Raw genomic sequence first — 14,896 nt, forward strand, 5'->3', positions numbered from 1 at the left:
TGAACAGCAGGTCCTTTAAAAGTATCTTTTTTTTTTAATGGGACTGATTAAAGTGCTCAGGTGACAGAAAACTCACTTTGTCTCCACAAAAAAAGTCCAGAAGTCATGCTGAATTAATTACAGTACAGAAAATAAATTGTATGTACATGACGTGTTGAACAGAAGTCAATACTATATACATTTCCAATTATTGATTTCTTGGCATGAGTTCTTGACCACATACCACAGGATCAATTAACTGTAGTTTCCCACGATATAAAATGAAATAAACCATTGCTGTGTTCATTCCTCCCCTGAGGTGAGACGTTTGCAGTGCTGCTGCAGCAAAGCCTCTGCCTCCCCTCGTCGTGACAGGCTGCTGGCTTTGCCTTGAAAACGTCCGTTTTTCCCAGCACCCTTTCCTTTGAGAAGCTCCAACACCCTGGGGAGCAAGGGAAATATACATATCAAATATACATATTAAGAGTTGTACAGAAGAGGATAAATGTGGCGGTGGAGTCTTACTGTGGTCCCAGTTCAGCCACTGGTCCACTGGGTCCAGTCAGTAAAAACAAACCAGGTCCCTTCTCCTCTCCAACAGTCAGGAAAACCAAAGTTTTCTAAATGCAGATAAAACGGTTTCACCAACAGCTACCTGCTAAAGCCAATGAAGCAGCCTGGTTAGACGTACCTCCGTGTTTAATTCACTAGCGAGGATATTCATGAACTCATTGTCACCATCCTTCCTGTTGGATGAAAGAAACATCATATTCTTTGTGTAAAACACATTAATTCTTGCCTTTTAAACATTGTTCTTGTGACGTCTGTGGGTTAATATTTGATGCTACAGAGGTTGTACAATGCTGTACCTGCTGAAATTAAGAGGCTTACTTGTGGAGGCTAAAAAAGTTGCCACTTTGGGGGTTGTTCTTAAAATTCTGAGCGATGAGTGAGGCCATTTCTCGTAGCAGGTTCAGGTTAGTCTGCCCAAGATATTTGTGACAATTAGAAATTATGGGGCGAGTTCTCCAGCAGCAAATGTAATGTCTAATGCAGTGCATGTCGAAATTGATTCATATACAGTAGTTCTCAAAACAGCACAGTCAGTGGGCATCACCGATGAAATGCTCTTACTTTCTGTAGGAGCTTCACAGACTTCAGCAGCTTCTCCACAGCCTCAGCGTGTTGATCAGGTCCAGTTCTGTCAGACAATGAAAACACTTTCCTCACTTCAAATTTTGGGAATTAACTAAACATTAATTATTGACATTTTAATGATTCAAACTTACTGCAGGAGAGACACCAGAGATCTCTCTGTGTTGTAGCTTTTCTGAGCGTACTTCAACACCCTGTTTCCTACCAAAAAGATGAGGTTGGTTTTGTTCTTCTTTCCTTTCTCTGTTCTCAGTAGCTTTATTACCTAAAAATCATCGTATGAGAAAGGAAGTACAAAAGCACCCATTTATTATAATCACTTGAGGTACAATTAATCCTACAAATATGTGTAAAGAAATTGTGCCGGGACACATTCATGACTTCAGAAGTCTTTAATCTGTCGGCATCACATCAAAACATGTGTCCTGTTCACTTCACAGTTGTACAAATTTGTAACAATTTTCTCAGTAACGGTGTTGTGTGTCTGCTTGTATGTGTGAAATTAAACCTGCAAGTCACTGAGGTTAGACACGTGGGTTCCACAGCACATATCCACATCTATTCCCTCAATAGTAACGACTCGAATGGGCCCTGCATGATCCTCTGGCAGCCCTCGACTCCTCACCTGGTTTACACACACACACACACACACACACACACACACACACACACACACACACACACACACACCTCTAATGTGACATGCTGTACATGTGAAATCTCTAACCAGGTGAAAAGATTTATGAATCAACAATCAAGTAAAATTAATATTTTAATAAAAGAATAGTTTAGCATCAATAACTGTCAGTACATGCACCTTATCCACATCCTCTATGGAGAGCAGCTCAACAGTTACAGGCACGTGGGCTCTGATCTTTTCATTGACAGCTTCCTCCAGCATCTGGAGCTGAGCAGGCTTCACAGAGGTTGTGTCCAGTTCAATGTTGCTTCTCTGACGGCCCATTTCCCTTAGAATAAAAACACAGAAGAGGGGTAAACATACACACTTAATACATACAGGGTAAGGATTCTGCAGCGGTGATATACCATGATGTGGTCTTGTATCCAAAGAATTTTTCTGCCAAAGCTGAGATCAAATGTTGACCTAAGTCAGGAAGAAGATAAAGGACAAAATTAAAATCACAGTCATGCAGCCATTGTTCAATCTAACTGAGGAGTTTCCTTCAGCAGTCTATAACCCCGTTAGCTCAGTGTTACTCACCTGAGTGTTGCTGCATGTGGTCAAACCTCCTGTCCCAGTCCAGCTTCACGGTCACCTCCTGACCTTCTTGCAGAGGCGAACTCACAAAGTGTAAGGCGTCAGCTCCCTGACGGATCACCCTCAAAACCGGGACATCTCCAAGCAGCCCATGGTCATCAGGCTGAAGGAGAACACAACATGAGGAAAAGACAGTATGACAGTAATGACACACAGAACTGCAAAGTGCACTGGATTAATGTGCATACTCATGGAAATATATTTCTAAACATCATCTTACCTGACCGCCTCCTTCGGGAAATAAGATGGTATCTTGAAGCTTAATGTTGAAGCCCTTGAGGGTTTCTTTCTTCCCGTTGACTTCCTGCGTGAGCTCAGCCGGGCAGCAGGACACCACTGACGTGACCAACTAAAGGGAACACAGTGAATCGCGTCAATTACCTTTGAGAGTTAAATTTTAGACAAAGGATTGGGAACATTAAGATGAGATTCTAGCTAGGTTTACACCGATGGCTACTCGGCTTCTGCACTGAAGCAGCAAAATCCGTTTCTACCTAGCGTTAGGTCCAGTGTGCATCAAGTCACGTTACCTAACAGCAGTAACGTGGTTTACTAGCTAGCAATGCGAGTACCGTGAGCTACCAGACGAATAAATTCATCCGGAGACGACCATGTTCTGCTCGGCTGTAACAAGCTGCCTTCAAAAGGTCTCATACCTCTTTCATATAGCAGTCTCGCTGGCACTGGAAAGCCATTCTGGAGTGTTTTCAGAGGTAAAACAGAGGAATAACCCCAAACGCTAGTACAGCACCGGTGAACACTGACGTCACATACTACGGCAAGCCACGCAGTCCAAACTAGGTAATGTCGATTATTACTGTACTTTAATAGTACAGTTTGTTTCAGCATTCCCAGAAGAAAAACAACATTAAAGCGCTTTTATCAATTAGCTGAGCTACCTGAGAAAACTGACACTGATCCATTGAAATATTTCGAGATATTTTTTTAAAAAAAAACATTTTTGCAAGTAGAAGACATAATCGGTCTGATTAAAAGTAAATAAAATAGATGGACTTTATACCACAACTTAAATAAAAGACAGAGGTATTCTGATATAAACCACCATACGTGTGTAGAACAATCACGACTGGTTAAAAACCTTCCAGTAAATGTTATACAGATCTACACATGCTGTTATGCAACCCTCTTATATTCAAATAGATTGAAATATAATTAATCATTCAACACAAAAACACAATAAAACTGGTGGTAGTTGGTTTTACAAGTTTACTTCAAGGGAATCTACTGTTTGCATTCGACATTTTAAAAATATTTTAATATTTAGTTTTTATTTTTATTATATTGTGTTTAATATTCTGAGTGTCTACTGTTAGTGTATTTACTGAGCTGTCCAAAAATAAAAATACTGAATGAAGCTGGTGTCACTAATGCTGATTTACTGCTATCTTCTGGAATTACCAGAATAAACAGCCAATTTATCTTTCACTAACTACCTTGATCCATTATAATGTTCATTTTCTGATGAAAGCATGTAACCTCAAAACACAAAACACCTATTCACAAAATTTCAAACAAAAGTGTTAAAATATTTTTATTAAAATCAACAAAAAATATCAGTATACAGTGTCAATAAGTAAACCCATAGAAAATATCAAGTAAATTGAAATAATATATTCGACATTATCATCAGTATAGATCACACACTTCAGCAAACACAGGGTTGTCTTCGTCATTTTCTCAGCAATCATTTATTTACGCCACAACCACAGGACAGAGTGATTAGTCAGACTGTATGTGAAGAAAGAAAGACAAACAGAAATAGATCACTTTCAGTAATCAAATGTTCAAAAATAATTACATGGTTTTGTTGTTTGCTTTTTTAAGAGTAGCCAAAATCTGCTCTTACATCACTTAGATCACCCATATCTGGTGCTTCTCCTTTATTACTGGCAGCCATTTCTTGGATCATCTGAAAAAGGAAAGCCAAGTGCACAGACACAGGCCTGAATCCAAGTTCTCAGAGAAATAATGAGAATACGTATTGCAAAGTTAACAAATTACACTCAATCTTGCAAGTCATTCAATGTGATCAGAATAGCTGACCTCATTATAAAACACAATGTGTGTACTCACATCCACATATCTGTCATACTCTTCCTTTCCCTCGTCTTCTTCATTCTCCCAGTCTCTCCAGTTATCAAAGTCCACCGCAATCCAGCTGGGCTACAAAAAATAGAGAAACATCATGACTCCACTATTCATTCATTCATTACATCTATTTGGAAAAGTAAAGATGAGATGGGATGCAGCATCCACATGCAAACGCTTTTCAAGGTGCAGGATGTCAACATGATGATATTATATTATTTTTAGGTGTGTTTTTCCATTGCTGAAAATGTGTACACATACATACACACTTACCTTAGCTTCATCCCTCTGCAGACGAGGCCATGCATAGTCGGACTTCACCTTCCTCAGCAAGACATTAACGGTACGTTCATATACTCTCTCTCTGGAGTCCTTTTAAGGAGTTAGAGGAATAAACCTGCAGTGTTTATTATGCAATATTTAAAAGATATTATAAAAACATTAAATTGTGCTTGTTAAAATTGGAAAAAATTGGAAGCTCACATGGATCTGAACTTTGTCAAAAAAGTGCAGCTCATTGTAGAACACGTCATCTGTGATGTTTTTGCAGCTGTTATAAGGGTAGGACAGAATCATCAAGGCAAATAATCATTTGAAACTATAAACAATGTGCAATATTGTATAGTCCAGACAGATTATCTCATCAGACCTTAAGAACTACAAATTAGGCTTTCCACATACCCCAGAGTCATTACGGGTGTAAAACAAGACCGATGTACAGAGCAGGAGGTTTCAATAATAGAGACAAAAAGAAAATACCTCTTATGTCTAAACTCACCATAAAATCATTTTGTCTGGCTGGATATCCACCTGGACGTCTTTTGGTTTCTGAACCACAAAGTTTATGGTGACATATTTCTTTCTGTCAAACCATAATGCGTGTGCTGGTTGGCTTTTAAGACACATAGAAATTTTCGTTGTCATTCATTTGTCTTCAAACGTGAAACACCTGAAATAACTGAAAGGATTGGGATGAAAAGTATACAGGAATTTACTTACCTTTCCTCAGGTCTGATAATTTTGGGCTTGTTCATGTTGACTCCTGCAGAAAACTTGAGACTTCTTTAACTACCAGAGGGTAAACCACATGTGCCGTCGTTTGGGCTCTGTGCTGTAATGCTGTGACCAGGCCCTGGATGCTATATATAGAGCAGATGGTATCAGCTGCTGGGAGATTTGTCTGCTACAGCCCCTTGTCCTGCCGTATATAGTTGTCTGTGGAACTCTCGGGAAAACAAATGTATTTTCTGGGTTCTCCAAAACTTCATCCACCCCCGACTGAGAGGTGAGGGGTGAATAAGAAAACCAGTACAAGCCATGGAATCAAATAATGAAAACTATCAAATGTTGTTCATTTTTTGAAGCTACATATTGTATCAATTAATTATCTTTTTTTCAGTGAAACAGTCATCTGTTACTTCTTCTTTTTTTTTTTGTGGGTCTCAATTTCAAGAGTACCTACCACAAAGATTTGTGAGAAAGGCCAAATGACAAATTTGTGTGGACCTGAGTTTCTTCTGAGGTAAGAAAATGAGATATTAAAGTAATGTACTGTAATATGTAAATATATTAATGTGATATGTAAATATATTAATGTGATATGTAAATTTATTAATGTAATATGTAAAGTAAATGTATCATTAATATGTACTTTTAATATTAATTGAACGTATACATCAAAACGGTTTTAGTGCTGAGCTTCTGTCGCCCCCTGCTGGTGAGTTGCGCTCACTTTATTGCTGATGCCACCGGAAATGCAATTCTCTGCCCGGTCTGTGCGGGGAATGTGGCGCGAGATCCTGGAGGCGCTCTGCTACTTCAGCTAGAAAAAAAGATCAACTAACAGTTTTCTATCACATTTTGATCTAAAATTTTGGAAAACGTTTTTGTGTGTGACAAGGAATTCACGGGAAGTAATACTAATCAAAGTGAAAATGCCTCGACGACGACAGGTAAGAACAATTGTAGGTCGCACAAGAGGGCAGTGGTAGCGTTAGCCTCGTTAGCACCGATGGCTTCCACACTGGGGGGAATGCTCCACCATATGCCATTCACTGATTTGACAAATTAGCACGTCAAAACGTGGACTGTATTGTCCATACGGCATTCTTACTTAACAGCGATAATGGTAACATTTATTTTCTGCCTCATTAGTCTTCATTCATGCTTTTTTAAACATCCGCGTGAAATATAAGTGAACAAAACCTGAGTGGGTGGTAACGAGCTGCTAGCTAAATGAATGTAATGTTAATACTTGTTATTATTATAAAAAAGTGATGCTTATAGTAAATCCAAGCAAGGCCGAATTTACTATAGGATCTTACGTGTGGATAATTTTAGATAATTTGGTTATAGGTTTAGGTAGAAAACTCAAGGCATCTAATTTTATTTTGAATTATGTTAATTGCAAGCGCACTTTGGTGTAGCAGCCGATTAGCCACAGACTGACAGGTTAGGTTAGCTAATGTGACACGCCAAGCTAACAATAATAATAATTGGCTGTCGAAAAGATAGCCAGGCTAGCTGCTTTGCATTGTAGCTACTGCATTGCCTTGCAAATATTATACCATTTGATGAGATGAAAACTACCAAGTTCTCATCAAACCGTTGTTACATACAATAACCGTGACCGCTATTCTCGTTTTGCAGCAGCTACCACACCAGCTAATCTCAATCTGTCATCTCTGCAGACCCTTATTTTACTACAGGTTATTAATCCAGTTAATAGCTCTTGTTTTGTATCCCATTGTCCTGAATTTATCAAATTATTAAACCAAAATTAACCGGTATTGTCACACATACCTTACTGCATATGCTTTGTAAGCCATGTCCAGTTTTTCATTCTGAATGATGCTCAATATAACTACTTGTCACCTTGTGAAATGTTGTCCCATGGCTGTGTGATTCATGCAGGATTCTCATAATGATTTCCCCCCCTGACAGAGACACATGGCTGGGAGTGGTTCAGATGGAACCGAAGACTCGGACTCCTCTGCTGAGAGGGAACAGACCAATAGTTCAGAAAGCGATGGCAACATTACCAAGAGACAGCGTCTCACCAGAGCCTCTACTCGCCTTAGTCAAAGTTCTCAGGGTGAGTCAACATGTAATGTAAAGGATATATAATAAACACTTAGTTTGTCTAGTTTTAGCGGTTTGGTTGATGTGGTGTTTGACACCTGTCCCTTTTGTAGATACTCCGGATTTGAAGCGTACTGCAGATCACGATGAATCACCACCATTGACACCGACAGGAAATGCTCCCTCTTCTGAATCTGAGCTGGATATATCAAGCCCAAATGCCTCTCATGATGAGAGTCAGGCCAAAGATCAAACCAACAGAGACTCTGATAAGGACCTTTCCCATCGACCTAAACGCCGTCGTTGTCACGAGACCTACAACTTTAACATGAAATGTCCTACACCAGGATGCAATTCGCTTGGTAAATCTCCTAACGCTTTGAAATTTCTATACACGGTACAAGGAATCCTCATTTCTTGCAACACACAGAGTTAAATTTTTGTCACTGCCATTGTGTACTATTACATTCAGTTTTTGTGATGAGATAAATCCATTTCTTTTTCTGAATTTGTCCAGGTCACCTCACAGGAAAACATGAACGGCATTTTGCTGTTTCTGGTTGCCCTCTTTACCACAATCTTTCTGCTGATGAATGCAAGGTGACTGTCAAAAACAGCATTGTAAATGTTTTTATATTTCAGTTGATGATCCGTCATTAGGTATGATAGCAAATAATAAATTTTCTATGTAGGTTAAAGCTATCAGCCGTGAGAAACAAGAGGAAGAGGTGAAGGCGCAAGAAGAAAGTAACTCACGCCACGCAACTCGTCATCAGGTATTTGCTTTGTTTCATTTGGTCACAATGTATACCATTTACAATTGTAGCTGGTATCGTATGGATCTCTTATTTCTATTGAATACAATTCCTAATTCAAATTTCAGACACCAACATCGAAACAGAGCAAATACAAAGAGCAGGTGGCTGAGATGAGGAAGGGGCGGAACGCTGGCCTTCAGAAGGAACAGAAAGAAAAGCACATGGTACATTACTGCCTCCACAACCTGCAGTTGTTCATTTGTTGACAAGCAACCTGTGATGTTTGTTGCAGCTTTGAAAATATTCCTCATATCAGTTTCTCTTTCTGTAGGAGCATCGACAGACACATGGCAACACCAGAGAGCCTCTGCTGGAGAACATTACGAGTGATTACGACCTGGAGCTCTTCAGGAAAGCCCAGGCTCGTGCATCTGAAGATCTGGTAATGACTGTTAGCTGTCAGTGTCACACTTGCACTAATGTAGTTTTGTATATAAAAAGAATTCTTAATTCCAGATCATACAATAAATTCTTAACGTTTTCCACCATTGTTCCACCTCCTAGTGTTCTAATTCACATCACTCTACAGATGAGTGCCGACTACAGGCGTGGTAAACAAGATGTGTGTGCAGTTGAGTTCAGCGATGTTGTAGAACAGAATTTAAAGGATTTATGAAAAGTTATTTTGGACAAAGTTGAGTCCACCTCTCCTCCTTACTCTCCCTCTTTCTATCAACAGAGAACCAGAACTGGACAATAACTTGATAGTGTCTATCAATATAAACTTTAAAAACATTATTTTGTTGAAATTATGTATTGATCACATACTTTTATGTGAAGGAAATATATATTTGGAGCTTAATGATACAATTTGGTAAGTTACTTTTTACAAGTATTAAACTTCTGATGTTTTCTGTAGCCACATTGGGTCAAACCACATGGGGGAAATTATCATCTACAACCAATTGAGACCCAGTTTTTCACATGTTACTACAGGAGTATTTGCAGGCTGATAACACAAGTTGATGCTGAGACGAGCTGCTAAGACCTTGTGTTTCTTTCTGCAGGAGAAGCTCCGCATCCAGGGTCAGATCACTGAGGGCAGCAACATGATTAAAACGATCCTGTTTGGCCGTTACGAGCTTGACACGTGGTACCACTCGCCCTATCCGGAGGAATATGCACGTCTGGGCCGCCTCTACGTCTGCGAATTCTGCCTCAAGTACATGAAGAGCCAGACCATTCTCAGACGACATATGGTGAGAGTCTGTGGTATTATAAGCCATTAATTTTCAGGCCCAAGAGTTTCAATAGTACTGTGTACTAACTAAAATTTTAATAGTTTTAATATTATACTAACTAAAATTAAATTAAAGTAACCCTTGTTAGATTTCTATTGTCGATAAATCATTGATGTCATTTTTTTGAATAACCATTTTTAGGCTTCCTGCTAATCAGATCAAGAATGTGGTGTTTTTCTCTGATCTGTGGCAATAAAAGACGAGTCTGGGTTTAGACTCTTGTTTGAAGAAATTTGTTAAATTGAAGAAATTGCGATGAACTTACGGACTTTTAATTGTGAGAATATTTCTCAGATTATTTATGAAAAATGTCTCTTTACTAATCGTGCTTTGTAATTTGTTTAATACGAATTTTGGCTCACATATATAGGGTGGGTTCTACTTAATTTACTAATTCTGAATTTCAGCTTGGCTTTTTCATGGAGTGATGCATTATGTTCTCAAATTGTATGAATTTAATATAGTGTTCATACTGTGTGTGTGTCTTCTCAGGCCAAGTGTGTGTGGAAGCATCCACCAGGAGACGAGGTGTATAGAAAGGGAGCGATATCTGTGTTTGAAGTGGACGGCAAAAAGAATAAGGCAGGCAGAGCCACACTTAGAATTGCTACGTTGTTTACTCTTTGACAATCTTTAAATTGATTGTAATATTAAGATGTTTCCTGTGTTATCTGCAGATCTACTGCCAGAACTTGTGTTTACTCGCCAAACTCTTCTTGGACCATAAAACCCTGTACTACGACGTGGAGCCTTTCCTCTTCTATGTCATGACTGAGGCCGACAACACCGGTTGTCATTTAGTGGGGTACTTCTCCAAGGTAAATGGAAAAACAGGATCAGGGTTGGGTCTATGTGTATGAGAATTATATATTCTGATCATTGCTGATTTTTTTGTTTGTTTTTTTTGTTAAGGAGAAGAATTCCTTCCTCAACTACAATGTTTCCTGTATCCTCACGATGCCACAGTACATGAGGCAAGGCTTCGGCAAAATGCTCATTGACTTCAGTATGTATGAAGTTCTGACTCATTTTGTTTAGAGTTTAAAATGAGATGGCAGGATTAATCTCAGAGGTAGAATACTTCATTAACTTCATTAACTACTTAAGTCAATTGAAAAGGCTCAATTTGCCTTTTAGTTTTTGAACTGATGAGTTTCACTTTTATTCTGTCCTGTTTTCTTGTGCTAAATGATCCTTCAGTTGATGCTGTTAAGTAGCAAATCTCCAAAATAAGATTCAATGAAGACATGTTTTCCAATTTGTTTTGACAGATCAAAAACAGATTTTTTTTTTAATGCAGTTACTTTTTTACTGTTCTTGCTGACTGTTTGTTATTTGTTGAGGCTACCTGCTGTCCAAAGTGGAGGAGAAGGTGGGCTCGCCAGAGAGGCCTCTGTCTGACCTGGGCCTCATCAGTTACCGTAGCTACTGGAAGGAAGTGTTACTCCGATACATGTACAATTTCCAAGGCAAGGAGATCTCCATCAAAGGTGAGTGAGATGACAGAAGTCAAGCAGGCTGGAGACTTGGTGGTGGGAAAACATTAACGCATGTAAAGATTGAACCATAAGGGCACTGATGTATACACTAAACACTGGCTGTTGTGTGTTTTGCTTGGTGCTCAGAAATCAGCCAGGAAACTGCTGTCAACCCGGTAGACATTGTGAGCACCCTGCAGTCCCTGCAGATGCTGAAATACTGGAAAGGAAAACACTTGGTGTTAAAGCGGCAGGTAAGCCGCCGTCACTTTGACCTGTGTACTGTACTTTTGTTTAAAGGATACGTTAACATTTAAATGCTTGTTACCTTTTCCTCACTTCCAGGACTTGATTGATGAATGGAAAGCCAAGGAGATCAAGCGAGGCAACAGCAACAAAACCATCGACCCCACCTCACTGAAATGGACCCCTCCCAAAGGCACATGAGCACCAAGACCCTCAGGCTACTGAACGAACTCACCTCCAGCCTCATTTAGCCACAAGTAGCCTAGACCTTCAGACTGTCAAAGAATAGTGTTTGTTCTCACATCTTTTTATGCAGAATGTTTTTTTACTTTACATTTCTCTTTTGTTTATATATGAAATGTCATGTGTTCCACGTCCAGTGATTGTTGACCCTGTCAGACAATTATCAGCTGAGAATCTGTTTTAAAACCATCTTTTTCTGCAAAGCATTTAAAATGTTGTGTGCATTTTAATGGTTCAGTGTGGTGGGTGACATGAAAGGTTTACTTTTATCATGCAAAAAACACACCTTTTTTTGCCAGCATTTTCCATCTGTTATTTTAATTTTATTCAAGAAACGTGCATTATGAAGACGCCGTATACAATACAATAATCATTAATTAAAAGCCACAACAGAGGATATGTTGAGTGATGAATGGTCAGGCCTTTGGTTGATGTGAAATAGTATAAATCATGTACTTTTCTCTTGCTCCATCAATACCGAATCTGGATCCATTCCTTTGATGCATCTACAAAACAGATGAAACTATTTTTGATTTGCTGAAAATAAATATTGACTGCCACTGTAAGAATGCACATGAAATTAAAACAACCTCAGGTTTTTCTACTGATAGTCGTACCTTGTTTGGGTGGTTTCTCTGAAACATTGATCGAGTTGGTTGCAGACGGAATGATCCTGGTTAAATGTTCTGTAACGTACATGGAGTACTAGAAGTCAACATTTAATGGGACTGTCTTTGTATTTTTTAAAATGTAGTTTTGTTGAATGTGTATTTGCAGGTGATATTTTGAATATCAGTAAAGCTGCCTTGATATTTTGAAATGAGTTTGTTTTCTTGGATGTTTTGCTTACCGTTGCTTGAGATGCTTCTTCCCATTAGGCCCACAAACGCCTCGCCTTTATTCCCTACAAATACAGACGCCATTTCAGATTTATGAAATAGTAATGATGCAGTGATACAAACAACTGAAATTAGCAATATGTATTTTTAGGAGTAATTTGGAGTAAGAGATTTTGTTAAAGTCACTACTTACTTCTGTTTACTTGAAAGGGTTTCTTACCTGTATAACCTGAGGGATTAAAAACATTTTAGTAGTATTTTTGTAGATAGGTGTAGGTGCGATGAAACTTTCAGTTTTAAAATACAGACATATACAGCATTGTGATTGCTAAAGCAAAAACATTTAAGAGCTGAGGTAAAAGCTTCGTAGGCAGGGATCACTTCAGAGCACCTGAGCGTTTTCCCATGAGTCCATAGAAGCGTAGGGCTTTAGATTTTTTCATCAGACTGGCCATCGGGTGTGTTGGACCCAGCTCCAATGACTCGTCCTGAGAAGAAAGAATTAACTGAATGAAATGAATTCAATATGTACATGTAGTTTTTTTTTATATAAATATTGTCCGTTTTCGTCACATCACAAAGCAGTTAATACCCTGATATTCATTATAGTCAAGATGAAAGCTGCTGCAAATCCAAAGCATTAAGGTGGCTGTATAAAGTAGTAGATTTCTGTGAAATGCAATTCAGCCTGTGCACTCTTGTTTGTAAACTTCATTTTACTCCTTTATTTCTGTTCTATTAGTTTGTGAATTTATCTGTTATAGATTTCTTTCATAGCTTAGTTTTTTGTTTTTGCAATTTTCTGTTAAGAAAAAACCCATTAAACATCTTGAAATTATAATAATAATAATAATAATAATAATAATAATATAGTGTTACTTCAGCTGAAAAAAATAGATCACAGGAGCTGACCTGCCAGTCCAGAGGAAACCCACTCTCCTCCACCCCAACAGAGGACAGAGCCAGATAGGTTTGCACCAAAGCACAAAAAATCACAACAGCAAGTTGCATCTTCCAGGAATCCGTATTTTGCTCACAAGGTAATTTTTTTCCGTGTCTTTCCACTCAAACTTGTATTTATTTAAAAAAAAGCCCAAAATGCTGATAATACTGTGCCGCTGAGGTCCGGTGTTACCGTGTCTGTGCCCACCGTTTACAGGGAGCATTTATACCTGTTTAGACCCCTCCCCACCAGACACTGTTATGCACTTGCATTTGAAAATGAATTTTATATTATACATTGTCAGCCTTCTTTTTCACCTTAACTATGAAATAATTTGCCTCCATTCACATTAAATAGCAGACAAACCTAAGATTTAGTTGCTTTCACTGAACTAAATTTATTCCATCATCCTATTTTTAGATCTTTTCATCCAAAATTTTGTCCACGGTTTTACAAGCAGCATCAAACCATAAGAGTGACGCCACATGTTCAACAAAATTAAACTTTAACTATTTACATTAGAGAAGGTCACCTTTCATCTTTATTTATGTCATTTTTATTAGACATCTGTTTTACCACTGCTTTAAAAATATTCTCTGATGTGCGCGCGCATCTTTGATATCGCCGAGGGTGATGGGAGGGATGTGCAGGCAGGTCAGGTGTCGGAGCACTGCTGTGCAAATACAAATACGAGTATGTGCACTTTGAAGTTTGTACTTTAATCGTTAATTAGTTAGATAAGTAGTTAGTTGATTTGTTGGATTACCTGTTATTTATGGTCTAATTATGTGGGGCAAAATGAATGTGACCTTTGACCTTTGGTTAAGCGTTTGCTAAATGAAAATACTGAATGTTATTAACAGTGATGGTCAGACGTCAAAGATTGATGAAAAAAAAGGTGGTTAACCTCCAAAATGCAGTGAAATATTTTATGCAACCTGATGTAAAATATTGTGACATTATTAAAAACGAACATTTCTTTATTTTTAAATGAATATTTGCTCAACTTTTTTATTACTCAATGCGTCAGTAGGGTCAATTATTTCCATCTCATATGATAATTACACTGTTTTTAAACCTTTTCATTATCTTAACTTACTCAGCCATTAAAATGCTCCGCTTCATGGAAAGGTGACCCCCTCTCCTCTTAACATTCTGGATATAGAAATGTCTGGAGAGGTAATTACTTGACAATCAGTGTGCTGTAAGGACGCCCTCTAGAAACAAAGCTGACACACATCAAATGCTTTGATGAGTGCACAGGTGCTTCTAAAAGCAAGAAAAGCCCAGGACAATTAGGTCTGAAGGGCAATTACACCTGAACAACCATTATATGCACACAGTCTAACCCACAGCAAACGTGGAGTGCTAAATCAAAAGAAATCAGAGCCTCAGCATCTGCATATGAAATGGTTCGCTCACAAAGAGCTCGCCGTAATGACACAGCAGCTCCGTGTGATGCAGGGTAGTGGTGTGGGACGGGTA

At 38.6% G+C, this 14,896-nt stretch overlaps 2 protein-coding genes across 2 annotated transcripts; one reads left to right on the plus strand and one right to left on the minus strand.

Moving 5' to 3' along the window:
- Positions 1-42: 42 nt before the first annotated feature.
- Positions 43-5,659, minus strand: LOC137588928 (alanyl-tRNA editing protein Aarsd1-like). Its single transcript, XM_068306268.1, has 17 exons — positions 5,522-5,659; positions 5,301-5,414; positions 5,006-5,072; positions 4,796-4,894; positions 4,508-4,597; positions 4,281-4,343; positions 2,634-2,762; positions 2,357-2,516; positions 2,182-2,239; positions 1,952-2,102; positions 1,643-1,759; positions 1,269-1,399; positions 1,114-1,180; positions 871-962; positions 671-725; positions 505-599; positions 43-421 (listed from the first exon to the last, which is right to left on the minus strand). Exons 1-17 carry the CDS (start codon positions 5,554-5,556, stop codon positions 283-285), a joined length of 1,662 nt encoding a protein of 553 aa, XP_068162369.1. The 5' UTR covers positions 5,557-5,659; the 3' UTR covers positions 43-282.
- Positions 5,660-6,305: 646 nt separating this feature from the next.
- Positions 6,306-12,449, plus strand: kat7b (K(lysine) acetyltransferase 7b). The gene is made up of 14 exons (XM_068305733.1): positions 6,306-6,474; positions 7,466-7,616; positions 7,717-7,965; positions 8,121-8,203; positions 8,296-8,379; positions 8,487-8,585; positions 8,693-8,803; positions 9,429-9,620; positions 10,155-10,244; positions 10,340-10,480; positions 10,575-10,668; positions 11,006-11,152; positions 11,288-11,394; positions 11,486-12,449. Exons 1-14 carry the CDS (start codon positions 6,457-6,459, stop codon positions 11,585-11,587), a joined length of 1,668 nt encoding a protein of 555 aa, XP_068161834.1. The 5' UTR covers positions 6,306-6,456; the 3' UTR covers positions 11,588-12,449.
- The last annotated feature ends 2,447 nt before the right edge of the window (positions 12,450-14,896 follow it).

This window comes from Antennarius striatus, chromosome 21 (assembly GCF_040054535.1).
Source record: "Antennarius striatus isolate MH-2024 chromosome 21, ASM4005453v1, whole genome shotgun sequence".
Taxonomy (NCBI): domain Eukaryota; kingdom Metazoa; phylum Chordata; class Actinopteri; order Lophiiformes; family Antennariidae; genus Antennarius; species Antennarius striatus.